The 27,854-nt window shown below is 35.4% G+C and overlaps 4 protein-coding genes and 1 non-coding gene across 8 annotated transcripts; 1 reads left to right on the top strand and 4 right to left on the bottom strand.

Moving 5' to 3' along the window:
- Positions 1-4,076: 4,076 nt before the first annotated feature.
- LOC116010047 lies at positions 4,077-4,499 on the bottom strand. Its single transcript, XM_031249310.1, has one exon. The coding sequence runs from the start codon at positions 4,497-4,499 to the stop codon at positions 4,077-4,079; it is 423 nt and encodes a 140-aa protein (XP_031105170.1).
- A 718-nt stretch (positions 4,500-5,217) lies between these two features.
- On the bottom strand, positions 5,218-7,221 carry LOC116007222 (peroxiredoxin Q, chloroplastic). The gene is made up of 4 exons (XM_031247837.1): positions 6,823-7,221; positions 6,583-6,720; positions 5,810-5,899; positions 5,218-5,667 (listed from the first exon to the last, which is right to left on the bottom strand). Exons 1-4 carry the CDS (start codon positions 7,033-7,035, stop codon positions 5,449-5,451), a joined length of 660 nt encoding a protein of 219 aa, XP_031103697.1. The 5' UTR covers positions 7,036-7,221; the 3' UTR covers positions 5,218-5,448.
- Positions 7,222-8,702: 1,481 nt separating this feature from the next.
- LOC116010510 (respiratory burst oxidase homolog protein E) lies at positions 8,703-15,238 on the bottom strand. 3 transcript variants are annotated; one of them, XM_031249946.1, is made up of 14 exons: positions 14,320-15,238; positions 14,006-14,165; positions 13,645-13,693; positions 13,238-13,351; positions 12,225-12,647; positions 11,749-12,132; positions 11,518-11,613; positions 10,780-10,895; positions 10,528-10,698; positions 10,280-10,436; positions 10,003-10,194; positions 9,765-9,893; positions 9,570-9,648; positions 8,703-9,108 (listed from the first exon to the last, which is right to left on the bottom strand). In XM_031249946.1, the coding sequence occupies exons 1-14, from the start codon at positions 14,975-14,977 to the stop codon at positions 8,999-9,001; spliced, it is 2,838 nt and encodes a 945-aa protein (XP_031105806.1). In that variant the 5' UTR covers positions 14,978-15,238; the 3' UTR covers positions 8,703-8,998. The 3 variants fall into 3 exon arrangements, with proteins under 3 accessions (XP_031105806.1, XP_031105805.1, XP_031105807.1); XM_031249945.1 differs by having other exon boundaries at positions 9,570-9,676; XM_031249947.1 differs by lacking the exons at positions 8,703-9,108; positions 9,570-9,648; positions 9,765-9,893 and having other exon boundaries at positions 10,096-10,181; positions 10,257-10,436.
- A 7,745-nt stretch (positions 15,239-22,983) lies between these two features.
- On the top strand, positions 22,984-27,854 carry LOC116011043. 2 transcript variants are annotated; one of them, XM_031250550.1, is made up of 4 exons: positions 22,984-23,129; positions 25,690-25,772; positions 26,586-27,245; positions 27,632-27,854. In XM_031250550.1, the coding sequence occupies exons 3-4, from the start codon at positions 26,684-26,686 to the stop codon at positions 27,658-27,660; spliced, it is 591 nt and encodes a 196-aa protein (XP_031106410.1). In that variant the 5' UTR covers positions 22,984-23,129; positions 25,690-25,772; positions 26,586-26,683; the 3' UTR covers positions 27,661-27,854. The 2 variants fall into 2 exon arrangements, with proteins under 2 accessions (XP_031106410.1, XP_031106409.1); XM_031250549.1 differs by lacking the exon at positions 22,984-23,129 and having other exon boundaries at positions 25,277-25,772.
- Positions 23,471-23,543, bottom strand: TRNAA-UGC. Its single transcript has one exon. It is a non-coding gene; the product is annotated as a tRNA-Ala (tRNA).

Raw genomic sequence — 27,854 nt, forward strand, 5'->3', positions numbered from 1 at the left:
CATTTTTACATTATGCTGACCATCATAGGACGTATAATTGAAGATATATACATGTTTCATGATACGCAGCATTTTTTTCCAATCAAAATAAATAAATAAAAATACCTATTGGGTGGCAGTAGTGGGGGTCCCATTTTGTTGAATTATTGAACAAATTCCTAACCATCTGATCTCTTGTGGAATATAATAGTGATGATATTCCAAATTAAAGCTTATCAATTAGCATAATTGTAACCTTCCTAAATGGGAGGTCATAGGTTTAAATTTCAGACAAATACTACATTATAACAGGGAGTTAATAGTAATCCAAAGGAAAAAGCTTATCTTAGCTTGCATGGCCAGCCATAACCAACTTTCACATTATTTCACTTTGCAAACCCCATTTGTGGGTGAAATTAAAGTAAAATTTATCACTAAGCTAAGCAAAAATAATGGTCACTATTGCTTCAAGGCATGGCATGTGCATTCTTGCAGAGTTGCAGGTGCAGCCATGGCCCCCCACCCTGCCCTCTTCTCCACCATTAATGTACTCTGTGATCCAAAATATCTTATATACGGCTGCGTTTTTCATTCTCCATTTTATGTTTTTAAATTGGAGAATATGTACCAGTAAACGCATTTTCCTATAAATTTGTTGACAATCAAGACCCTGTGGCTGTGGTCTAGTGGCACATGGTTGCACTCCTATATAAAAGGGGTGGGTTTGAGTCTCAATGAAAAAAAAATGAGTTCTACCAATGATAGGCGACGGTTTGAAATTTCTTTTTAGCAATAGGATTCTTGATTCATATTTTGACTAGGTTTTTGTCAAAATAATAATATAGCCAATAACCCAAAATAATGCTAACAACTATATATCCAGACAATAAATTCACCCGATATATTTTACCATATATTTTATGTACTATATACATTGGACAATGTTGTATGTACTACCACCTAACGTGCCAATATAGCTAATTAAAAAAACAATAGTTGTCCCTATAGTCAACTATTAGCAGCACAAATAAAATAAGATGTCCCTATAGGAGCATTTTTCTTTTATTTTCAACATTAGTGAAAACGATCTTACTTCAACTATATATGTACTTAATTATGTTAATTACAATGAGGGTAGTATTATAGGTTAAGGATTATCAACTTAAAGAAGGTAGCTAGAAGATAAATGTTTTTAATTTAATATTGGCAATTAAGAAGGTTTACTGGATCGGTGAGTATATTTATAAGCAACAACCTGACACACTGAATAAATATTGCTTTTGATCATACAAGCGAGATAAATTCACTAGAAAAAGTTATTACCCGACAAATAAAGTAAACTGCAAAAAGACTTTGGGATGTTTGGTAAATAGCTGTTAGCTGATAATTAGTATATGATTGGGTTAGTGAGTTTGACTAGTTGATAACATTAGTTTATTGTAGAAAGATATTGGGTAAATAAACTGTTAGCAGATAGCTAATTACATGTAAAATAACTTTATAAAAAAATTGATCGAAAAAACTACTTTGAACATTTTTTTTTAAAAATATTTTAATATTTCAGACTTAATTAATAAAATATTAATAAAAATCAAACAAATGATATTTTAATACAAAAATTATATCTCACATACTCAATCACTTTTTCAGAGCTGTCCCATTTTAAATTTTAAGGTAGATAAAATGGATGGGGCAGCACAACATTAATTAATTCCCCAAAAATTTTTGGACTCAAAATTCAAAAACAAATAACGATGAGCTGTCCTGCCCAAGGATATTTCATCGGTTCGAAAACTACAACGGAATATTTAGCACCAAAAATAAAATATCAGACTCATTATACCTACATCATTTAATGAGTTCTACCAATTTTATTATATTTCTAACATTTTGGGTCCACATCGCAATATTAAAAATAAAAAATATTTACATGGTATACCTTCATTAAGAATATCCAACCGAAGTATAAGTAAAAGGATCGAATTTTCACTCTACAATATTTTTATTAGATGACGAGGAAAATTTACAATCACGGTCTGAGAATATGTACAGTGTAAATTTTATTTTTGTATACTAGTATGTCAATCATATAAGAAAAATCTTATGTTATAGTATTAGAGAGGGCACCCGTTTCAGCGTCCCATTGTATTCTTCAAATTAGAAATTTAGAAAATAATTTCTGAAAGTCATTTTTTCGAGTTTCTCACTATTGGGTTTTCAAAGAAAAATGAAGTTAATGAAAAATGCACATTCTAACCAAAGGAAAAAAGACTTATTTTTGCAGAAAAAAAAAAGTCTTCTGGAACTTTGGCATGCATGTGTTGTAATGTCAAGTAAATCGAATATTCTCGTTAATACTCTATCAGACGTTACGTTGTTTTTAAATTATTATTAGCACATTATTTGTATAATGTAATATTATTATTGTCATGTCATTTTATTCGCTCCGATCCAGCAAAAAACAAAGCATATATATAATGTGACAATAACTTAAAAATAGCACACGAAAAATACCCTATTGAAAGATAATGTATCGGAGTTGGTGGAAGGGAAGAGTGTAACGTGCCCTTTTACTTAGCTTGTGTGACCAACAAGGATCTAAAGCATCACTACAACGTTCCCATCCAGTGGTCCCTTAAACATTGCAATTAGCATTAATTAATGAATGGAGTGATGCATCTATGATCTTTGTTTTTCTTTTTTCCTTTTTCATATCTTATTGAAAACTCCCATGGTTTATTTATGGTTAATTTTGTATTCTTCTCTCCCGCCGACAGCAATTGAAAGGGATTTCGATTCAATATTACACCTAACAATTGAACATCGTATTAATACATTGGCACACAAAATCATTTAAGAATGCATGAGGAAACGTATGATCACTATTTAAATGTATATAATAGAGGAATCGATCTGTTCTTGTGCAATAATATGTAAAGCATAAACAGTACTAGGAAGATTTGTGTACGTGACGTCTTGATCGAGAAAGTATTTGTAAGAACTGAACTTTAAAATATCAAATTTTTTAGCACCGAATAAAGTGTATTGTGTAATCCGTTTTATTTTGTTTTCAAAGGCGAAGATTTATTGATAACATATATTTGATATGTGCATTAATTGATAAAGATTGATTGCGATATTTTGGTGTATGTATGTATATCTAAGGATTGAGATTAAATTTGGTGTTAGTTGATCATAAGGCTACTAGCTAGCTAGCTAGCAAATGTAATTATGATACTTATTTATAGTGTTCCAATATAGAAAAGATATTTTGGCGCAATAATAAATTGTATAGGCCGAAATGGAAAATGATTTGAAAGCTATTGATATCAACATTTGTCTATTATGTAAATATATAATACATTTTGTTGCATATATTCAGCATCTTCACTACTGTGGCTCGAGTTGTGTCCATTCTTACTCAGTCTTATTTAGTTTAATCAAAGTTCTTTTTATATTAGGTACATACAACAGTCAATCCTTTGATTCTATGGGCACAATTAGCTCCATCACCACTTATATTACAATTTTAATTATAATTTTTTAATAGAAAAATTTACAATTACTATATGAAACTGTGAATAGAGCTGTCAAAGTGAGCCGAAATTCGCCTCACAGTGGAACGGGTTAGAGCTACAAAAAAGTTGGTCTGCGAAAGAGCAGGCCTAACGCGCGGGTCATGCCATATATATATATATATATATATAACAAATTAAAAGTCTGTGGGCCAATTCATGGGACCCATCAACCTGCGTGGAGCAGGCTAAGATTGCATTTACTCTAATTTGCGGGCTAGCCTGCAAAAGTCTGCCCAAAATTAAGCATGTAGTGAGGTGAGCTTAATGGGACAGACTGACCCGCTTTGAGAATACTGACGCCTATGAGATAATAAATATATTATTTACTTTCTCATTATTCTACAATTTTTTTAATTGATAATACCAGCTAAAAATTGTGTGAAATCATCATTTAAACATTCCTAACAATGGCGTCCGATGCTCGACTGCCATGTAGTAACAACGCAACCTACACCACCCACCACTGCGGTGGTGCTCCTCCGTCTACCACCGCCTTCCCATAACCTAACGACTTTACCGTCAATCACCGTTATATCCTGGTAACGGTACCACCCCATTCCTCCCATTCTCGTTTCCATTACCCTCTCCCAACGCCCGTACCACTCCTTCACCCCCACCGCCGCCGTTACCGTTACCGTTACCGTTACTCTCAACGCCGTTACCGCCGGCCAGCAGCTCATCATCGCAGTCAAAATACGCGGCGAACTTCCCCTTCGTGGAGCCTTCTACCCCTTCCGACGCGGAAAACGGCGTTACCGTAGTTCTAGGAGCCGTTGACGGCGGCTCACTGGAAACGGCGGCGGCTTGGCTTGGCTTCGCCGGCGGAGACAAAGAAGGGACTTTGATCCTCCAAAATCCGGCGGCGGCGAGGACAGATAACCACCACGTCCATAATTTATCGAATCTGAGATAGTTGAAAGCTAGAGAATCTAACGTATTCATTATTATTTATCTTTCCCGGAGAGTGGCGATCGGGTCTCTCTGGCTCCCCATTATATACTGAAAGGGCGGGAGTGGGAGAGACGAAATCTGAGCCGTCGGATTGGAAATGGGGAAAAGCATCTGACACAGATGCCGGGAATCTAGCATGGAAGATGCTAAAACATCCGAGGTAACTTGGTGACACGTGCAGCTATCTGATTGCTTGGCTCGGTAAATGTGGAGATGCAACAACACGTGGGACCGTTATAGTGGCTATTGGGCTAGGAATCCTAGGATGCTTGTCGTGGATCTGTTTATGTCGGCCCAGACTAGATCAGCCCAGCCCAGCCCAAATAGCGTAAGGTTTGGAGGATTTGTCCAAAAGGCCCCAAAACATGTTCAAGAATCTGATTATAATCATCATTTACATAGAAGGAAAAATGGCGATTTTAATCTATAATTCAGCTATTTTTAGTTATTTGATCACTATTAATTATTTGACTTAGTTAAACAATCAATATAAGTATTTGATTAATTAGTTTTTTTTGTAACAGCTTATTGATCTAAAACGCTAAAATGCAATTAACAATCAGCTAATTTACCAATCATCTTTCTATAATCAGCTAATGCTATAAACTAGTCAAACTCAATAATCCAATCAGTTAAAAACTATTTACCAAACACCCTTCAGTGTGTCCATTAAAACCGGGTACATCAGGAAAAACTCATCACCAATAACTTAAGAACCAAAATAGATCATATGAGAGAGTATAGATTCAGAATGGAATAGTATTTCCGGTAAGGCGGTATTAGACTAATCTTGAGAACTCAGGAACACTTGATTAAGATTTAAGGGCAAATTAAAGGGTTTGGTAGAAAGTGTTGGGAGATACATAATTAGGGACAGATCAAATAAGATACTCTATCTCATACAGAAAGAACATAAGAAAGAATTTGCAGGTATATATGATTAGAGACTTTGAAGGAGCTTCAAAGTCTCATCAATATGCTTTTCGGGCTGGAACTGATTGTTATAGATGAGTTGAACGACGCCGTTCTTGTCAAGAACATAGGTCTGTCTTCCAGGCAATGCACCAAAAAGATCTGAGGGGACTCCCCAATCTTTCCTCACCTTGTCTCCTTCATCACTTAGCAGTGTAAATGGAAGTCTATATTTCTTGGCAAAGGCCTGCATTATGCAGCAGCAGCAGTTACATTAGTGCTTCATCTCCAAAATAATTTTTAAAAACGACCCCGAGGCCTAGAATGGGACTTGGCCGAGGTTGGATGCAGATACTGGTGCAGTATGTATGTTGGAAGAAATGAAATACCTTGTGGGATGATGTATCATCCCCGCTAATCCCGACAACTTCAGCTCCCGCTTTCTTGAATTTCTCGTAAGAGTCCCTGAAGGCACAGGCCTGTGATAGTGTGATCAATATAAACAGATTGGTCAGTACTTACATACAAGAGTACTTTGTGTCCTCCTGCTCTGCTGATATTAACTCAATCAGTTTATCATTCTACAGGCAGCACTCTCTTGTCCAGTTGTTCTATGCAGTATCTACATTGATATCGAATTACAAAACCACATCTCCTAAGTTGGTAAGACAGTTAACTCGGTAATCACAAAGTTTTAAGTTTGACTCCCTGTGAGAGAGCTGTCTATTACGGAGTAGTTTTCTTGGTTTGAGCCAATGATCAACAATATTTATACTCTTGCCTTCCTTGACAATCCTAATTCTCATCACCCCCTTCTCAATAAGGCTTTAAACCCATGACAATGCTACCATTTCCTAAGAATATGTTTCTTGTGAGCAACTTCAGCCAAGTTGATCAGTTAACTTGGTAACCACAAACTTATAAGTTGGGAGTAGCCTATTGACATTTTTGGTTTTAGTCAATCAGGTATGTGCAATCTAAGCTGATTTACGGCATTGTGACTCTCAGGATTTACCCAGTACACACTCTACTAACCCAAAAAAAAATGCTACCAATTATTCCAAGCTATGATCAAATGCTGACCACAAATTAAAACTTAAAGAGATGAAATGCAGATTTGAGCATCCCAATTCAGAAGATACAATACAATACAATAGAATACCTGTTTGGTGCAGCCAGGAGTTTCATCAGCAGGGTAGAAATAAACCACCACAGGCTTCCCTTTGAACTTGGACAGGCTCACATTTCTTCCATCTTGATCTTTCAATGTAAACGCCGGCGGCACAGACCCTTTGTTCACCTGCCAAAACCAAACCCCATCAGACCACCAATTAAAATACCTAATAAATCAACCCAAAAGAACCAATTTGCCCTTCACCCAACCAAAAATTAAAGAACGCACCTTTGCAAAAATCAAACTTCTTGGCGTTGAAGAAGAAGAAGAAGGCAGTGAAGGGGAGGATGAGCGGTGGAGTTTGAGCCCATAGAACTGCGATTCTGAGGATTTGGAGAGAATGCTAAGGTTGTGAGAGAGAGGGGTTTTGGGGGACTGGGCGTGGTGGAGATAAGGAAGAGTAGTACTAGTGAGCTTAGCAGAAAGAGACAGGGAAGCCATTTCTGGGAATGAAGAGATGAAAAAGCAGTGAAATGTGAATTCTGAATGAAAGATCTGTCTGTCTGTCCCAGATTATAATCCAGTAATTCACAATTTTGGTTTTGTGATGTTGATAAGGGAAGAAATCTGGGATAACATAAGAGGCAATTTTAATTGCATGTTGAATGGGGCATATGTGTGGAGGTTTGCTGTCCCCATATCTGGACTGTAAGGTCAAAAACTCAAAATATCATGTGAGGCATATATTGGTTTAATCACAGTGAAAATAAAAGTGGATGTAAAATTATCAAAAATTATTTGTATCTTTATCAATTCATACCAACAAAGTTAATAGACAACTCCAACAGAAATACATGTCACTCGCTTATGTGAAAAAAGTAAAAATTTACCTGCACGGACTTAACTCACTGGTTCAATAGACAATATTTGTGAGTGTGGGCATTATGCTGCTCAAAGTAGACAGATTCATTGTGCGATATTTAACCCTGTATGCTGAGTTATTAATTTGCTGTGATTTACATTCTCTCAAATGTTTCGAGCAAGGATGTGAGGCTCTTCAAGTTGGGATTCAACTTGTTGGAAGGAAAAAAGTAAAAGTTTGGGACCGGATTTGTAATTTAACAAACAGTAAGGCAACATTAGTAATTAGTTGAAATAATAAAGAGAAAATGGTAGTTCTTTTTTTTTTTTTTTTTGAAACAGAAAACGGTAAGTAGTTATAGGTAACCCACTTCCTGGAAATGAAAAACAGGAACAGCAAAACCCTTCGTCCCTTCCAATTCACAAAGCAATTCTAAAACCCTAACCTGAAGGGATAGCTCGGAATTTCAGACCTCAACTGCGAATCACAAAATTTCTCCATAGACTTCGTTGCATCTATGGAGGGATTACAAAAAACATTCCGCGATGCCATTTCACAGGATCCAAAGGCCAGCTTAAGCTCAATCTCGTCTTTTTTTGAAAAATCAAAGCACAATTCCTCTGCCTCTGCTTCTTCATCGGCCGATCACTCTCAGCTCTTAATCACTCGACCTCCCAGGTTAAGATTGCTCCATTTTTGCTTTGATTTTTATTATTATTGAGCTTTGTGGTGATTATCCGGAAATGCTTGTGGTAAAACTGCAAAATGTTCGAGTACAGGCAAATGGTATCGGCGTGGACGTGCTCAAAGCTTTGTGCCGTTTGCTTTGTTGCCGGAATATTCTTTGGTTACACGTTGAAGAAGCGTGTCCGCCGCTGGGCTTCCAAACTACTCAAGCAGATGAAGAAGGATTGACTTCCCAGTTCCCACATCACTGCAGAATTTACAAGTGTTTTGATGAATTTAAGGATTCAAACTGTTCTTTGGAACAATTGTATTGCTAATTCTGGATTAGCCGTTTTCGATGTTAAAATCTTTTCATTTGGACTAGCAAATAGTATTCCTTTTTATACTGCTGACAATTTGGGTTACATTTGTGTCACTGCAACGTCATCATTTCAGCATGAATAGAACATATTTCTTCTATAGCAGTTGGGAATTAACTTATTGAAATTTTCTTTTCTTTTACATGCCTTGTGATTTAATTTGCTCTGGTACATTTATGTAAAACCATTCAAAGGAGTCCGGTATAGTTGGCACTCTGCTTAAGAGTGGGACGATACTGCTGTTATTTTCAATCTTACTATTTTACATAACTGAATGACTTTCGTTCTATTTGAATACCAAGAACAATGGTGCTGTTCATGCCAGGTTGTGTAGCTCTAGCCTTCTTGACGCATTCAGCTCTTCTGTTCTATGCATGTGCTATAAGGCTATGATGAACTGTGAATTTGAAATACTTTGTATTTCCTGTGAGGTGTGAGATATTTCAATGATATATACGTATATGTGTATGCTTTTAACCGTGTGAATTTACAGAAGAAAAAAAAAAGCAAGAGAAAAAAGTGCTCGATGCATGTATCAGTGCCGAAGATTTTTTCTTCAGAAGTATTCCTTGTGGAACTCAAATCTTGTTGATGTCTTGTATGTCAGTTCTTGCGATAGCTTCTTCAACTCCTTTGCCAAGACTGGCATCCCACAGTAAAAAACTCCTACCAAGCAAAAAAAAATGATTAATAAATTTTTGTTGGCTTGACTTACATTCATTGCCTGTTATCTAGTTGTGAGATGCAGACTAATGTTCCGAAAGCAATACCAAGTCTGATGATGCTGCCTCTCTTTTATATATGTCATCTTGAAAAGTAAGTGCCCCATTCTATTTTTCAGATTGTGAGACTTGTTGCTATAATCACAGATCTTATACTATTGTTCTTAATGATACTTGCTTGAAAACATGAATATATCCTTATAAAGAATGTTGGTATTTGTGGCACTACCCTTTTGTGATGATACTATTTGACCTTTAACATCTTCTGTTGTATATTTCGTTTTAGCTATTTCATGTTGGGTTTGCTGTATGTTGTCACGCTTCTGTGGCTAGATCTTAGCTTGAGTAATAGATAATTAGAGAAAGATGTGACTTTGCACATGGTGATTGTGTAAACTTCATTACCTATGGTAGAATAAGGATGCTTCAAAGCTATTTTGCTGAATACTTCTGTCCAATTTGGGCGTGCAAAATGTGTCCTTACCTGCAAGAAATGATGTTTTTGCTATAATCTTGGAGGAAAATACTTTAGGCTATCAGTGAATTGTATTTTATTTTTAAATATAAACACTTCTACTTAAGAGACTTGATGGATCATACCCTGGTACCGGAGAGGATGTCAATACCATGTTTTGCATGGTTAAGTGCTTGGACCATGGTTATGAGAGTTGACCTTGCATCACCTTCTTCATAAACACTTGTTAGATAATTGTGCATATCTATCTGGCCCTGTTTATTTGAGGTCATCCATTGAAAGAGGAATTACCGTGTTTAGTGCACAATGTTTGGGCACAACAAAGGAAAAAGGGAAGCCAATTAAGGATTATGCATTTGTTACCTTGTGATCCATCTCTGCAACTTCATTCATCACTCCTTTGAACCACTCAAATGATCCAGGTTCTCTTGTTACCCAATAGAAATGTGCCCTTTTGGCCCGTTGTGTTTTCTTCTTCGCAGTTGATGATGCTATACTTGAAGAAGCGAAACTTGTCCAGCTATCATCTGATGCACTGTTTTCTGTATTTGAATCCTAAGCCATCATACGGAAAAAGAATATATTAAGTTTGAGTGCAACATTATAATTTGTATTACCACATTAATGCAAAAAAGGGCACCATTTGATCTTCTGTTCTTGAATTGTTTAATAGGTCTCTTAAGATACTTATAAAGGGTGTAGCTCCAATGCCGAGCCCTACAAGAAGCAAGACATCGTAGTTATGATAGTCCTGTGCTGGTGCACCATATGGTCCATCAACGAGCAATCGGGGTAAACTGCACATAAGTCACCTTGTTCAGAGTCTCCCCTTTTAAATAATGCAAATTCTATGAAAACTTGAGTGTGAAATCATTTAAATGAGATTACCCTCTTTGATCAACATTCCCAAGTTCTCCAAACTTTGCTCGACCTATCTCACATATTGAGCCAACATCCTCTGTATATACTTTCTTTAGTTCTTCTGTCCAGTCTCCTACTGTACGGATGTGAACACTAAGGTTGTCATCATCTGGTGCTGAGGTTATTGAAAATGGATGCCTGATAAAGAAAACAAATGTGTTGGTTTAAGTTTTACAGGTGCAATGTGTAACTGTCCTAAATGGGGAGTTGGGTGCATACCATTCAAATGGAGAGATCATTGGGCATTGTAAAAATATGTACTGCCCACTCTTGTATTTGAAACCACTTGGCTTTGCCATAACCAAACTGAAGACATCTCCTGGAAGTACAGAAACCTGTAAGGATCAAAAACTAAACTGTTGATCTCTTTCTTCTTTTTTTTTGTTTATTTTTTCCAGAATGATGTGCCAGTATTTGCTTAGACATGAGGATTATAATATCATAAGAATATGAACACAGTTATGTGTGCGTATTAACGTGGAGTATATCATATTTTCATTAAATCACCCACAAGACATGCTTGCTAGGATAATAGTTTTGTTGCTGGCATGAAGAAGACAGTTAACTGATGACAATATTTACACACTGGAAATTGAAGTGTTGGATAGGATGCTTATTTGGTGGGCTAATAATATGCTGGAATTATTTGTAAGTGGTGATTCAAATTGAACCAGGATTAGTTAGATTGTTCAATTTGAATTTGGTGGAATGAAACTTAGGAATAATCCTGCGGTATTCATATTTGACTAGAACGTAGCAAATTGATAGTTGGATGGTGGTCCTTCCATGTCCTTACTGGTCATGATAGTGAATTGATTAGTGGAAGGTAGATGTGTTGATTATGGATCCAAGGTGTCACAGAATGACCAAAGTTAATTTGGTATTAAGTTTTGACAGCATTTATTGATTTTATTCTTATTGAGACAATCTTGTAAATTATACGGAGTAGTAAATTACCTTCAGAATTTTAACTGCATAATGTTCAGCTCGGCATTTCCTCAGACTCCGCTCTGCTACATATAAGATCAGGGGGATGGAGATGTACATCCATGTCTGTTATGAGCAAGAGTTGATGTATGAATATTCATTAATTATGTTGTAAATTTAACTTTTTGTGCTAGATCTCATGCTTGAACTTAAAAATATTCATTTGCTAAACATGTAAATTGATTATTTAGGTATGCTTACCGTCTTATACTGCCAGCTGTGGACCAAGATCAGTAAAGTTCCATGTACTAGAAGTAGTACATAGACTAGTGCAAAAAGGTGGTGAGAATACCAGAAGGCATTAAAGCCTGTTAGTCGGTTCAGAGGTGGTGGCAGGTTTACAATATTCCTCCTGAATTGCCTTGTGGCTAATGTGAAGGCGATTATCATAAGTACCACCATTGACATACCAGTCACACCTTCGACTCCAACCAAAAAGCTTTTGTAAGTAGGCTGTACTCCATTGAAATCTGATGCTACAAGTGCAAATTTTTCAGGCGATGAGTTAATGAGACGGGGGAAATCACATGCTAAATGATTTCCTGCATGAAGTATGATTCCAACTGCGATGGCATAGGCTATTATCTGTAGAACAGAACACTTTGTTAGTATGATGGAGATGAACCCATCAAAGTAGGTAATTTACTGAAAGTTTCACAGTGCTTCTTAGTTCTTACCTTATGAAAATTAATATTGTCATCAAAAGGTATGAATAGCCTTGCTTTTGTAGATCGTAGCCATGTCAATATGTTTCGACAAACTGGTAATAGGATGAGAGCCATATTTAACTTGAGTGTCTCTGCAGCACCTTTAGCTGTTGTCAAGCAGTAACCCATTATTTGAAATGCTGCCTTTTGCTTATACTGTAGGAACTTCCATGTGAAAAGCCCACCCATAACAATGAACCATAGCATTAGAATCCAGCCTCTTTGCCAGTTCTCTAATACAAGACACCTGAGTGCACAGCTTGCTCTTTTTAATACATTCTTGGAATTACGTGTTCCTAAGTTCTGACTCCTTCCTGCACTCGCTGTGCTCAGTGGCCTGCTGTAGTTCATATATCTGTCCCTTTGCAGTAGTAATGTTTCCAACTGCCATAACTGAAAGAAGGGTAGATGATGATGAGCTTTTCTTCCCTGTCTCATCCAGTTACAGTTAATTCTTTACTCTACCAGTCTACCTTATTTATCAACTATATTTGATTATATTATTTGCAGTCTAACGAAGATGATTTCATTGCAGATGTTAATGTTCCTAGTGGGAGATGGGATCATTGTAGGTTTCTGAAGCTTTATTACAAGCTGATGATTTTACCACTTTACCAGTTTACCATTGCTTTAAGAAATTCCCAACATCTGCTCCCATTATGATTGATATGATTCCTAAAGGCAATGATTGATGAATCATGCTCTTTCAGCTGGGATTATGCATAGTATAGACACGTATCTTGTATCAACTTTCTTTAGTATTATTTTTAAACTTTTCTGCTTAAAAGTAAAGTATAAAATAATTGAACTTTTTGGTTTGAACGGTTAGCTATGAACAACCTAGGTTGGTTTAACTTCATTGTAGTTCTTTGCTAGTTAATGTTAGGAGTTTATTTAATACACATTATCAAATAGTGGCTGCAAGTTTCTCATTATTAAAAAAAAAAAAGAAAAAAAAAAAGAGAGAAGTGTGATATACATACCTCAATGTAGCCAAGATTTTCGGGGTCTAATTCCTCCATTATTAAAGAAGCATACTCGTCTGCACGTTCTTTCAATTTGGACAGCTTATTCGCGGAAGCACTCAGCATTATTAGCTGTTAAAATGTCACCAAAAAAAACAAAGAAAGAAAAGAGAAAAGTAAACGACTACAAATTGCTGAAAAAATAGGTGTTAGTTGAGTTGAATAGTTCCTCTTTAGTTGAAAATTGAGAAACAATATTCTTTCTTTGTCTCCAATTTTCAAATTTTTTATATAGTGGTGGGTGATTAGATTTAGCCCATTATTTATGGTGCCAGTTGTTTATGCCAAAACACATATAATATGGTTTGACCTAATCTTCAACTTCCTTCCCATATGATAAGCTAGCCAATCCATGTCCTACTAACCTCCTGCACTTCGTCTCGCGTGATCCTTCCATCTCCATTGCTATCCGCCCTAAACTCACCAAAAACAAATTTAAATTCAAATCGTAATTGGCAAAAAAAAAAATTATTATTATTGGCTTGAATGCTTGATTTCGTATAAGATAGAAGATGGTGGTTATACAATTAAAAGTAAAGATGTGATCAATTAAAATCAAGGTAGACTGGAAATGAAAATTTGACAGGAAATGATGAAAGGAGCATGAATTGGTGAAAATGAAGAGATGTTTATGTGGTAGGGGAATCGAATTTCCAGGAGTTATGGAACACTGGAAAAGACAGAGAAAGGTGAAAAGGAAGGTAGTCCCCACAGACACAGACGTACATGTCAAAGAAAATCTGAAGACGAGCGTCAAAGCTCTGGTCTGAAATCTGCAGCCAAAAGTCGTGAAGCTCTGCTTTCGTTATCTTGGCGGTTTTCTGCCGCCTCCGTCGCACCAATGCATCGAAAACCCCCACTGCGAACTCCTTGGAATCGGCCATTCCTGTAGATAGAAATTGTACAGAATCCGGCGTTAAATATGGAAAAGCAAGCGGAGATTGAGCTAACAAGTTTTTTAAACGGAGTGGTAAGAAGATGGATTAAACTGCCATGCAATGATGCCGGAAAAGGAAATGTAGAGTTTGGAATTGAAGTACCAATGCAATCGCCGAAATCTTCTCTGGAAAGCAAGCCGTCCTTGGCTAATGCATCGAAGCGAGCCTCGACTTTTTTCCAGAGCTCAACGGCGGCGGGATCTTCCGTGGTTTTGCTGATGAATCTGAGCCCTCCGAGAGCGCGCTGAGCGCTCGATTTACTCCTCACCAGCTGCAAATTCGACCTCATCACTTCGCGCGACGTCAACGCCGTCTGATTCACATTACTCTGCTGCTGCTGATGATGATGATGAAGATCATCCGCGTCCGACGACGACGCCCTAGACCGCGTCGACGGCGACCTCAGCCACGAGAATTTCTGGTGAAGTTTCGACGCGGCCGATAACGTCCTCCCGAAAATCCCGCTAACAACCGCCGCTTCCTCCTCATCGTTACCATTGTGATGCGGCGGAGTGGGCGTAACACTACACAGAACAATGGAATTATCATCCAACTCCAGCGTAACCTCCACCAAATCCTCATCATTATTCCTCCTCAAATCATCCAAAAAAATCGGCAGCATTGGCCCGCCAAAATACTCATGACCGCCCTCCCCCGCCGTCGGCGTGAAATCATCCGGCAGCTCAAAATTCCGGCTGTAATTCGACCGCTTCGAACTACTCCCAAACGACGAGCTCCGCATCAACGACTTCAGCTGCATTTTCCTAGCTAACTTCAACCACTTAACCTTCAACCGCTAACCTTTTTTTAATCCTTTCCCCAAAAATTTCTCCTCCCAATTCCCCAGCTAAAGAGAGAGATAGAGATAGAGAGAGGAGCTTAGGTCACACGCATTGTTGGGAGAAGGTGTTGAAACAAACACCTCTCAACCGATCTCAGAACACGATTTCAACGCCTTTGGTTCAAAGTCGTTGGTGCCTAATGGGATGTGAGCTATGAGGAGGAGAAGACAGAGAAAGAAAGAAACTAGTATTAGTAGTAGTTGAGGTTTGGTTCGAAGAATATTCATATATTCATCGCCCTCGCCTATATAAACCGATTCGCCCCTTGTACTTTTTTTATATTTCTCCTTTCGATCCTAGCCGGTAAACCATCATTGTACTATATGTTCCTACTATATCATCGTCCTACAGCGGTAACTACGTACATCTCATCACAAATAAGGATAAATCCGTATTTTTTTTCTTAATAATAATAATAATAATAATGAAGTTGAATACGAGACGGTGTGAGTGTAGGATCTCAGTCCAGCACGCTTAATCATAGAATTTTATTTTATTTTTCTGATTATTTGGTTGTCATAGTTTATTATAAGTAGTTTGACATTAACCATTTAACCACATCATAAGCCACAACGTTATTTATCCAATTGAGCATGGGCTAAACTTGGCCAACCCGACTGATGCCTAACAATTGGAAAAGCAAATCAATAGAAAATATGTTTATTTTGTCTAAGTGGATATATTTAGATTTTTTGTGCTTTTAAAAGATGTATAAACTTGATATATTCTTTATAGAAAGTAATAATGATGTCATCAATGCATAATGCATTTTGCACGAATTTATGTTATTAGTAATAATAATGTTGTTTATGTACTTGTTTAGTGTACTACTGTGATAAATTAAACTTGAAGTTTAAGGATGGTGGTAGTACAATGTTCTAGACTTCAACGAGTGAAATGAAATTTGTGGCTTTATATCAATTTCGAAATAAAATAAGAAACACAAATTTTTTTTTTTTTTTTTTGTGATAAGGAAAATTCGGAGTCATTATATAAATGTGTGCAGTGGGTAAATCTTGTACTAGGAAGATCATGTGCAACGGGTTTGGCCAAGGCGGTATCCGGATTTGACCAGATGGGTATTGACAATAATTAAATTTAGTTTGTGACCTTTAGATACAAAAATTATGTTCTACTCACTGTAGTATTTTATGTCATATACACTTGTAGACACCTAGAGTTTTTAGTGTCCTGCTAGCTACATTGATATTCACTAGGGATCCAACTCCAAATCGCATTATCAGCAGGAATTAAACCTTCACTCTGTAACTAACGACATGAATTAATGACTCTCACCCTGTAACTAATGATCATAATTGAACCCTCTTCGATCTTATGATTCTTAATACATACTATCGAGACTTATTTCGCTCTAGACTTTACATCATTGAGTTATCCCATGGGGCACTTTGACCTACTTTCTTTCTTATATTTCTTGTGATGCAATATGTTACAATACAACACAATATGTTATCATTTGTTAAATATTATGACAATTGCCAATAACATTAGGCGTTTAGGTTTGAGTGGTTGGGTTCTTTATGTATGCGTAGAAGTGTATAATTTAGTGTTAAATCTCGAACTTAAATTAACTCGATTTATCTCTTCATGAGCATAGATGGCGAGTTCATAAAGTTCAGTATATAATGCAGTAAAATTTAGAAATATGAATTATATTTTAAAAAAAATTACCATGGAGCATACTAATAATGACCTATTTAACTAGGAGGGTAGGAATTGAACATGTATATGTAGAAAGACAGGTTTGATTTCAAAAAAAAAAATGTAGAAAGACAATAGTGCATATTTATTTATTTTTACAATATTTTATTTGAAAGAATTTTCATGGTCAGATAAAAAGGAATAATATTACATATTGTTAATTTACACATAATTAAATAAAGCATGCGTTATAGCGTTAGTAAGGAATAGCAACAACCTAACGGCCGGACAGGCCAGGGATTATATTAAAATTTAAAACCCAAGTCAAAACTTGAGTTACATAATGGCCTACGTGCTACATGGTATATCAATTTGAACATAATATTATTGCATCTTTTATATTGAGATTCAAAATTTTATTATGTCAAAATTTGTATCATCATTAATTGTTCATCTTTATGTCTGATGGGAGAGTTCTTGGCCATGTCTCCTTTTCAGCCTGAGCCGTTGACTTCTTCCATGGTCCTCGGCTGCACTTGTGTCCTTGCCCCCGATTTCAACAAGCAGACCAAATGTTTTAGACGCTTTCATGTTGGTAGGAGCCTTGGTCTCGACCTCATATGCGAGAGTGCATGAATACCATTAAATTAAACCTTGATGGTAGAAATTAAGAAAGTTGTATTTATGAAAACTATAAATTTACCTAAATCATAAAATTAACATTAATAAAGTTGACTCTTTGTGCTTCAGTAGATTGAGAAAGTAGTTATGAACAATACTACATTATAACAGAGTCAGTAGTACTATATATATATACACCTTTGAAAATACAATTAATATTTTTGTTTAAACAAAAAGAAAAAGAAAATGAAAAGGATTTATATTGCATATATATACAACTGTGAACAGCAGGTCATCAAGTAAGAGTTCACCTGGCCGTCTCTCCTCCTACCACGGCCGCGACGCTTTCCTATATATCCTCTCTGCACGTTCATATAACCTCTTCAATTTCCCCTTAAAATAATATTATCTTATTTAAAATAAGAAAAATAAAATTTAGTCACAAAGTTATATTTCCTACGGTGTAAAATTAGTTCCTAAATTTTCAACTAAAAATTTAAAATGTATGAATTTATTTTGCGTTAATTAACTAATTAAATTTTGCTAAAAAATTTTTTAAAAAATTGTTGATTCTCACGCCCTGTGTACTTATTACCGTAACTAGGTAGACCCAATAATTTGTTTGGACACGTACTGTTGCACTACTACGTACTATAATCATTTCATTAATCTATCAAACTATAATACAAACAATAATGGAAATTAGTATGCTTAACGTATATTCCTTAAAACATATGCATTCTGTCTTCCATTGCCATTTCTTAACAAGCTTTCGTACATTATCCTATCAAATATCATTTCCATATTTATGTGCAATTGATAAACAAGTTGGCCAACACCTTTCCATTAACGTGCCATAGTTTTGCGAGCCTATCAAATTGTTTAGTCCGATTCTTAATTAAATTAATTTTTCTTTTTTTTAACAAATGGTGATAATCAGTATCTTATCAGTGTGTAATTAATATGAATTTTGGAGAAAAAGTCTAGCCTAGAGACCATATTGTGAACGGGAATTAGTTTAAGTTTAAGTATTGTACGAGTTTAAAGGATTTTTTCTTTTTTACTTTCTCAATCTACTGAAGCCTAACGAGTTAATATCACCTCCACTAAGGCTCAAACTCATGATCTCCCACTTGGGAGAGTTACTTCATGCCGCTTGACCACAAAGCTTTTGACAGACATTGGAATTGTTACAAGGTGAAAATTAATAATTAACATTGCGTTAACAACATTAAAACTTGGTTAGTTAATTTTATCCGGCGAATGATCACTATGAAACTCTCCTTTGAAAACCTATCAATCAAACCGGGTTTAATAAATAAATAGTTATTTGATTAGTTTAAAGTTGGTTTAATGACGACGACGATGATGATATAGAAAATCTTAGTTAATGATGATAGAAGCAAATAAAAAAATCCAGCTTTGATGCCCGTGTCACCAACTCCGGCCTCTACAGTCAAGGAACCGCCACCAGTTATCTTCTAGAATCCAATGTCTGTACGTAGTTGGTTGATGGTTTACCATATATTACTACCAAACCTAAATAGGGAAATAGATTTTTATGGCACAAATATCAAACCCGTCATACAGAATCTTCTATTGTAATTATAATTAGGTCAGTCCCAGTGTAAATAGGGATTAATCTGATACGAATTTAAAGGTACCTATGAGATGTACTGTTACAATTAGTATTTGTTCATATAACTACTTTCTCAACTTACTGAGTTATATTGGTGGAGCTTAAATTCATGACCTCCTATATGAGAGAGTTATTTCGTGTTACTAGATCAAAAGGTCATTGACAATTATATACACTTATATACACTAAAATTGAAGTATGCAACTTCAAAATTGGAAAAGCACCTTACTTGCCAACTTTATACATTGAAAACAAAAGGGGAAATTAAAAGTGAATTGAAGATCTATAGATAGAGACATGAAGCAGATTTTATATATTATTATGTCTCTATTTTAATTTTAGTTTTTGGTGGTATTATTTGAAAAGGAAATTGTTTGGCAGCTTATTAAAACATTGCAATTAATTAAAACATTAAAAACTATGCACATTTCTTGATATTTAGAATTAAATTATTTTAAAAGTATTTTCCAGCTGATTAATTTTTTTTTTCAAATATTCTTTGTTATTTATTTATTTATTTTTATTTTTTTGAAAATATTAATAATTCCAAAGCCTAATAAGCTATACCATTGCCGTACCAGCTGATCGGAGATAGTAGGATCTTTGGTCGTTCCAATCCGGCCATTCTAACTTCACCCACGTAATTTAATTATACACATTTTTGTAGTCAAATAACCAACTAATTGAGCTTTGAATACAATTAGTTATATAAAATAATACAAAGTTAGGTGTAAATAATATTAAAACTAAATAAATAAAATTATGTTAATTAGACACATAATAAGCGGCTATGGCAAGGATGGAGTGTTTGATAAATAGATGTTAGATGATAGCTGATTAGGTTAATGTATTTGGCTAGTTGATAGCATTAGCTTATTGTAAAAGAAAATATTTGATAAAATAATTGTTAGCTGATTACATGTAAAATGACTTTCTCAAAAAGCTACTTCGAGCAACTTTTTGAATTCTAGAATTTTAAAGTAATAAGCTGTTCAAAAAGCTAATAGTTGTTAAATAAGTTAAAATTGACAGATAAATTAACTATGCTACTTAATAAGGTCCTAGGCTAATTGAGAGACACATCTAGCAATTTTCCTTTTACACGAATTTTCTTGTAAGGGAAATGAGTTTTAAGTTTGGGTTTAAACTTCTAAATAAAATTAGTATAGTAGTAGGCAAAGCTAGCTTCTAGAATGGTCCCACATATGATTAATGCTTGAAAGTTGAATGATGAGCCAGAAGATTGGGTGTCAAGCAGGGATTAAATAAACGTTAAGTAGCCATCATCTTGTTATAATTGTTGTAGTTGTACGTCAAACTATAATATATATATATATGAAGAACATACTGCTTTTATTAATTGTATTAATATTAAAAACTTACTTCTCGTGAAAGATAAATTCTTATAACAAACATTGGAGTTTGGGTTTAGAATGCGTTCATTATACGTAAAATTGTATAGTTTGATGATGAGTCTCGAAACTAATTAAATTGATTTGATTTACTTTATCCGAAATCTGGAGACAATTCATGTGATTCATGCATGATATAGTCTGCAAAGTCTAAAGTATGAGCTTATTAAAATAAATACTCCGTATTAATTTAAGTAGCATCAAATAATTTATGTAAAATAAGGTAATTAAGAAACTTATTACTTGGTTCATCATATGACTTGATGTCATGATTAAAGGTGTGCATAAAATTTAAAGTGTGACATGTGGACTGATTGCATGATTCGCAATTTATCTTTGCGTGGCTCTAAGTACAAGGTCTTATATGCTTAAGATTAATAATCTAATTAAACTAGGATCGCGAGTATAAAAAAAATAATTGTAATAAAGTAAGAAACTTGCAAGACATGAAAAAATGGATCATGTAACGAAAAGTCCACCTTATGCACAACGTAACAGTACACTTGTAATTGGATTATGTTAACGTAGCCTACTAGCTTACTCCTAAAATATATTATGCATCCATTAAATCTACTCACAATCTAATACTAAATTTCCCTTAAAATATAATCACTTCGTATATATTTAAATCCAAAGAAATTAACCAAATAACTAGGTTAACCAATATAATGATCTCAAATCTTGGTTGAGATAAGAGGTTTAATCATCACTCCATATATTTATGAGTATCGTTAACTCAATTCTTATGGCAATAGTCTAGTGGTTAAAAATTACAGTTAAAAAATCACTTCTAGCGAAATCTTGTCACAGAAAAAGTTAGATTTGGGCTCCAGATATTGATTGGGGTGCGGCTCCATTGATAGTAGCATACCTGGGTCATAAAAAATGTAAAAGAAAAAAAAAAGAGAGGAAATACTTCGATAGTTTATATTTTGATATGGTGTTATATATCATGACAAAGAAATGAGATTAGGAGAGCAAATTTGTCGTACCACATTTTTTTTTAAAAAAACAAGAGTACTTAAATTTCTTTTCTAAATAAGGATACTTTTGTCTTGTCATTGTTTTTATTAGAAGAAACAAAAAATATTGTAAGCAACATGCTTTTATCTAAACTTAGCTTTAGGCCTTATTTTGTGACAATACAAGGCAGCCCTTATTTTATCTCTTTTATAAACACATTTAGTAATTTTATATTTTTCTCGTCATCCAAAATACGTATTTTTATACACATACATAATATTATGTGGTTAACCAAACGCGTTATGTGGGCGCTATATGTGCGAAAGGCATGGGTGACTAGCTAGCAATTCCATTTGTCGTTTCATGCAGAAACAATGAAACCTGCAGAGACCATCCATGTACTACGTTTCAAACTAATATTAGATTTCGAAAGCTAAAACCCAACTAACTTCCTTTGACTCATTTAACTAACCTACCTTCTATATTACTCAATTTTTAACTTCCACCATACATTAATTCTTCCAACCTCACACTTCTTTTCCTTTAATTTCCACCCTAAACTTCAAAGTTTACATCGAGTCGGGTCAAATCACGCCTTGCTACTTAAAGTATTATAATATTATAAGCATTATATTGCAAGTTGTTTAACATTATTGATTACTAAACATAGTATATATAAATAATAAATATGCATGCACCCAGTCCAACCATCATCTTATATTTCTACACTAAGTTTTTAGTGTGACAAAATATATATCTTTTAATATAACATCATATAGAGTGAAATTCATACAAAAAGTCATGGTTCGAACCTCCAAGTTACCTTGGTTAAAGGTTATTCACCTTGAGCGTTGAAGGCAGTAAATCCTCCAAATTTTCAAGCTAGGACTGTTCGTGTCACATTATATTAGACACCATGTGACGTGCAAAGCACTCTTTTGACCAATTGTTGGACCTTATCTTCGACAAAGTCATTTTCAAGGAAGGTACACTATTAAATAGAAAAAATAACTCTTCCCGAAACTTTTGCTGATCGACGTCTCCAAATTGAACTCCCTAAAGTTGTTGGTACTAACTACGAACTATTTATACAGAGAATATCTAACGACAATCAAGCAACACCCTAGCGAATCAGATGGCTCCCACGAGCAGAGGATTAGACACTTCTAACAACTACTTTCACTACGTGCCAATTAAAGAGGCTATGTTTCCAATGCTGCTTGTCCCCACAAGGCCACAATACATACATAGACAATAAACATGCAACACGTACCCAATTTTAGTAAAAACCAAAACACTTCTAACAACCACTTTCACTACGTGCCAGTTAAAGAGGCTATGTTTCCCATGTTACTTGACCCCATAATACATAATACATACGTAGACAATAAACGCGCAACACGTACCCAATTTCAGTAAAAACAAAAAACACATTCTTCAACTTTGACATGACTACATCTCATTGATCAGCAGTACACACAACTAGAACGTACGACATTTCCAACGTGCGAGAGACATGGTATACTTGAGGAAGAAGTTAGTCCTGTTGGTGAAGTGTTGGCATCAAGCAAATGCAAATAATAGCTGGAAAATTTGTGTCATTTTCCTGCAGAAGATATAGCTAGACTACTGGGAAATTATTCATGACGGGGTATGATAAACGCTGGTTGAAGAAGCAAGTGAAGAAATGCCATGAAAATGCCAAGTCATGGAGAAAGAGGTGTTATAATATTCACCAACCAGGAGACAAGAATATGTAAATTAGTGCTTGAGGTATGACATTGCAACTCTCTGCTTTATTCAACCTTTTAAGCTTTTAACTTTACTTATAAGATTGTTGACAAGGGGTTTCAATTATGGCTTTGGATTATTTCCACCCATTATATTATAAGATCCATAAAAGTCATATATTTGTTTTTTAATTTAGTACATGCATGATGAGTGATTTAATTAAGATTGTTCATTATTGTTATGTGATTAAGCACAACCTCAAACAAGAGAACTTCATTTGTAAGATTAACGTGTGGCATATTTTGTTGGAGTATTCATCTTCACTTTAATTATAACGGAAATAAGAATTAGAAGGGAAAACCCAAACGCAACGAGAGATAAAGTGGAGATGCGGGGGATCGAACCCCGTGCCTCTCGCATGCAAAGCGAGCGCTCTACCATTTGAGCTACATCCCCTCACGCTAACAATATGTAATGTTAACCATAAATTCATTCGCGGTAATTCAAAAGGGAAACTGGATTAAAAAAAAAAAAACTAAAAATGTTTTTACTTCTGCATTTAGAAAATATAAAATAGATAAGTGATAATCTCATTGTTGGTCTCTCAATTGATCATTATATAATATATAGACACTTATTTTTAATCTTAGTTTGATGGCTTAGCTTTTAATGGACTAGACCAATTATAAACTAGATTTTTTTTTTTTTTTGTAACCCAGGATTTCTACTATCGGCACAGTAACTAATCCATTTATTGAATTGTAGGCATCTTAAAGGTGACTATAAACTAGATAATGCAAGAAAAATACCAATGTAGTATTCATAAGGTTAGGCCCTTTGAATGTCGTAATTGAATTACAAATAATTAAATAAGTACAAATAATAAAAATTACGCAAGTGACCTAAGCCCCTAACCCAATTGAGTAATTGGCTTGCCAAGCCCACTTCTTTGATTGGAGAGGATGACTAATGAGGAAGAATGGATGATAAAAGACCAAAATCGAGTTTTGTGTAAAAAGTGCATCACACCTGGTCTCCAAATTCTCCAACCAAGCCACTAGACTACTCGGTATGCCGTCAAACACAACCTCAAGCTCCCACTACTAAACTATCTCAAGAAAAATTATAGAGGTGTCATAAGAGCACGCATAATTAGTTAGTTAAGTCATTCAATTATTTATATATATTAGCTTATAAAAAAAAAACTAGAGAAAAAGAAAGAATTGAAATAATTGTACCCTTAATCTGTGGAAAAGTGTTTTTTGGATTTTTCACTGAGAAATGCTACTTTATTCCTCCAAAATTGTTCGCTTCTAATTTTTTCTCTTGACACTATTTAAATGAATATTTTAATCTTTAATTACAAGTTATTAAATTAATCAATTCATATACCTGCAATGATTAATTGATTATAAACCACCAGAAATTTTACAAGGATAAACTTTAAGCGGTGTTAAATGCAATTTCCTTTTAACATTTCTTTAAAAGCCCAATTCAAAATTGGGCCATCTAGATAAAGCCCAAAGAATCATCACTTTTTTCACGCAGAAAACAGTTGGAGTACGAGGTATCCGTGAATCACTCTATCCGCCATTTTATCTTTTCAACGCCCTACGAAAGGAATCGAATTGATTACGCCGTTTAATCCGCAATTAGTCAGTTGCATCCGCCCAACTGGCTCAAGTGGCTCAACCAGATAAGCCCCGACACAAAATTAGGAATTACTTAAGATAAGATAAGATAAAATTTATATACATAAATATCTCATACATATAAATGCTATCCATAACAAATTTTACAGATTCTCCGCCCAATAGACCCAAGAAAAAAAAAACATTTTTATAAACGGATTATAAATAATGTTATCTGATTTAAGTAGGAGAAATATAAAAAGGTAAACTATTTACCATAGAGCGTTATCAAGAAAAATTAATAATATTTTTTTTTGAAATACTCATGACTCCGTTACAATGTCCAGATCTGAGGATCACTTCGTGTCACTAGACCACAAGGTGTCACTAGACCACAAGGTGTCACTAGACCACAAGGTTATTGGCTATTATAATTTAAGGCCTTAGAAGTGTTTTTTTTTTCTCGTTATTAATTAAAATATTTATATAAAAAAAAAAAGGAAAGAAAAAGAGAGAAAAAAAAGGTGGTGGATATGCATGGACGTGGGAACCGGGGAGGAGAGGAGAAGAGAAGAAGACGAAGAGAAACTTACGCTGCGGAAAACAATATTTGAGATTAGGATAATCAAATAATCATAATTATCATTAATCATCAATCATTAATTATGGCGTATATATTTAATCCACAATTATCACAATTAACTTTTGAGTGCTTCTGAAATCTTTTGATTTTCTTCCCATGTAAGGAGAAACCGTACGTAACGCCAAGAGAGAGCCTCCCTTTTCCTTCCCCAAACCACCTTCCGACCGCCGGCCGCCGCCGCCTCCCCCCTCCGGAGCTCCTCCCTATCCCTCTATATATACATCTTTATTATATTATTATGTATCTATACATTTCTTTTTTATTTTTATAACATTATTATTTGTTAATATTCTTAGTGTTATTATTATTACTGTTATCGTTATTGAAGATGGCGTTTGGATTGCTCATTCTCCGCTTCTGACATCTGTTTCACCTTCCCTTCACCTCCTCCGATCCACTCCTCCCTTCCTGGTAAAACATTTTTCTTTTGTTTAATTTGTATTTAGTTTGATGTAATTCATGTTTTTCCTTGCATTATATTAATGCCAGAAGGTTGCTGAGTCACAGTGTATTACCTTTATCATATCCGGTCAAGAATGTGAAACTCTCGTGTGAGAGTTTTTGCCTTTTGTGAGTAAGGAAATTTGTGCTTAGTAATTTTGTGTTTATAGTTAGATTAGTTATACCCACCATTTCATCTTCAGGTTGAGTCAGGGATGGGGCCTTTGATTTAAGAGATTTTGTCTTTTGTGAACAAAAAATTGGTCCATGCTTAGCAATTTTGTGTCTAGTGTTAGTCTGTTAGATAAACTATACTCACCCTTCCACCATTATTGTTGAGTCAATGATGTGAGGCTCTTGGGTTGAGTTTCCGCCTTTGTGCAAGGAAACTCGTGCTTAACAATTTTAGGTCTAGCATTATATCAGTTATGTCCTTTCGATATGGTCAGATGAGAGTTCTTTGGGTTGAGAATTTTTCACCTTTTGTGAACAAGGAAACTCGTGCTTAGCATTTTGTGTTTTGTGACTAATGTTGTATCACTTATAACCTTCCACCATCCTTATTAGCAATATGGTATCTAACATTACATGAGTTAAAATATAATTGAGATAAAATATGAATATAGTGCATAAACTATGAATAGAGTGGGAATTTCCCATTCTAAAAGCACCACTGCATCTCGACCTGGCAGAATGAATGAATGCGATTATACGCATTATTGTCAGTTTGAACTTTTAATTGAAACGAGAAATTAAATATTTTTTTAATTGATGTGTAATTAGGGTCTGATGAGAGCTATTGTTGGAGAAGGAAGAACTGGGAGCCTTGAGATTAACTCTGGCATAGTTGTGGTCGCCATTATTGTGTCAAACCGAGCAAGATGGAAGACAACAAAAAAGGAAAGGTAACAGGAATCAGGCAAATTGTGAGGCTCAAGGGCTTTCTGCAGAAATGGCAGAAAGTAACTCTGGGCTCCAAGAGGACCAACAATCACAACCACCCATCATCACCATCATCATCATCATCATCACCCCCTACAAAGGCGCTGCCGCCGAATCCGCGTCGTCCGGTGGCCCCGCCGCCGTCGAATCCGCGCCGTCCGGTGGCGCCGCCGCCGCCGCGGGGAGGGATTTCGCCGGCGATCAGCAAGAGGCTGATCAGCTCCAACGCCTACAGCGATTCCGATGATGATGGTTGCCAGAGCCCGGAGCCGCCGAGCGGCGTCCCCCGCGGCTCCTTGGCGGTTTACGTCGGGCCGGAGCTCCGGCGGTTCATCATCCCAACGAGCTACCTCGCCGACCCGCTGTTCAAAAAGGTGCTGGAGAAGGTCGAGGAGGAGTTTGGGTTTGATCACAGTGGTGCGCTCACCATTCCTTGCGAAACTGAGACCTTCAAGTATCTCCTCAAATGCATGGAGAACCACCAGAGAGAACACAAATCTGGTATGTTCTCCCGGTTAAATGATCGAACTGCACACAATAATGAAATTAGGTCACTAAACTTAAAAAAACTTAACACAATAATGAAATTAGGTCACTAAACTTAAAAAAACTTACAATTGAATTCTTAAATTAATCAATTTCATGCAATTTCTCTAATTTTCAGGTTTGTAACCAGTAACCCTAAATTTAATTTTTTAGGTTCCTTCGAAAACGAAGGAGGTTTGATGAATTTTTTGGGTTAGGGACTCATTTACAAGTTTTAGATTCAGTGACCTAATTACATTATCGTGCAGGATGATCTATTTGACGTTAATTTTTATTTTATATGTTATATGGTCGGTGTAGGGTTATTTATTGAAAGATTGTGGTGTGGTGTGGTTTTGCAGCTGGATCTTCAGATGCCATGGAGGATTGAGTTGTGGCTTTAAGTCTAATTATTAGCAATGGTCGACTATTTAGACCCGATGATACTTTTCTTCCCTTGTTTTTTATGTTTCTTTTGGGGTTTATGGGGGTAAAGCAAAGGTTTTTCTTGTATTTTTTGTATGCAGAGTTCAAGTTTTACATTGTTATTATATACATCTCCTCATTAATTTTATGCTTCAAAAA

Source organism: Ipomoea triloba, chromosome 2 (assembly GCF_003576645.1).
Source record: "Ipomoea triloba cultivar NCNSP0323 chromosome 2, ASM357664v1".
Lineage (NCBI taxonomy): Eukaryota > Viridiplantae > Streptophyta > Magnoliopsida > Solanales > Convolvulaceae > Ipomoea > Ipomoea triloba.

Excerpts from the sequence above, each read along its gene's own strand:
- LOC116011043 (XM_031250550.1), top strand. The coding sequence starts at position 26,684 with ATGGAAGACAACAAAAAAGGAAAGGTAACAGGAATCAGGCAAATTGTG. Across the intron at positions 27,246-27,631 it reads CCAGAGAGAACACAAATCTG|CTGGATCTTCAGATGCCATG; the intron begins GTATGTTCTCCC and ends GTGGTTTTGCAG.
- LOC116010510 (XM_031249945.1), bottom strand. The coding sequence starts at position 14,977 with ATGCAGCTGAAGTCGTTGATGCGGAGCTCGTCGTTTGGGAGTAGTTCG. Across the intron at positions 12,648-13,237 it reads AAAATCTTGGCTACATTGAG|TTATGGCAGTTGGAAACATT; the intron begins GTATGTATATCA and ends CCCTTCTTTCAG. Across the intron at positions 9,109-9,569 it reads GCATCCTTATTCTACCATAG|GAGTTTTTTACTGTGGGATG; the intron begins GTAATGAAGTTT and ends TTTGCTTGGTAG.
- LOC116010047 (XM_031249310.1), bottom strand. The coding sequence starts at position 4,499 with ATGAATACGTTAGATTCTCTAGCTTTCAACTATCTCAGATTCGATAAA.
- LOC116007222 (XM_031247837.1), bottom strand. The coding sequence starts at position 7,035 with ATGGCTTCCCTGTCTCTTTCTGCTAAGCTCACTAGTACTACTCTTCCT. Across the intron at positions 6,721-6,822 it reads GAAGTTTGATTTTTGCAAAG|GTGAACAAAGGGTCTGTGCC; the intron begins GTGCGTTCTTTA and ends TGGTTTTGGCAG. Across the intron at positions 5,900-6,582 it reads CTCCTGGCTGCACCAAACAG|GCCTGTGCCTTCAGGGACTC; the intron begins GTATTCTATTGT and ends ACACTATCACAG.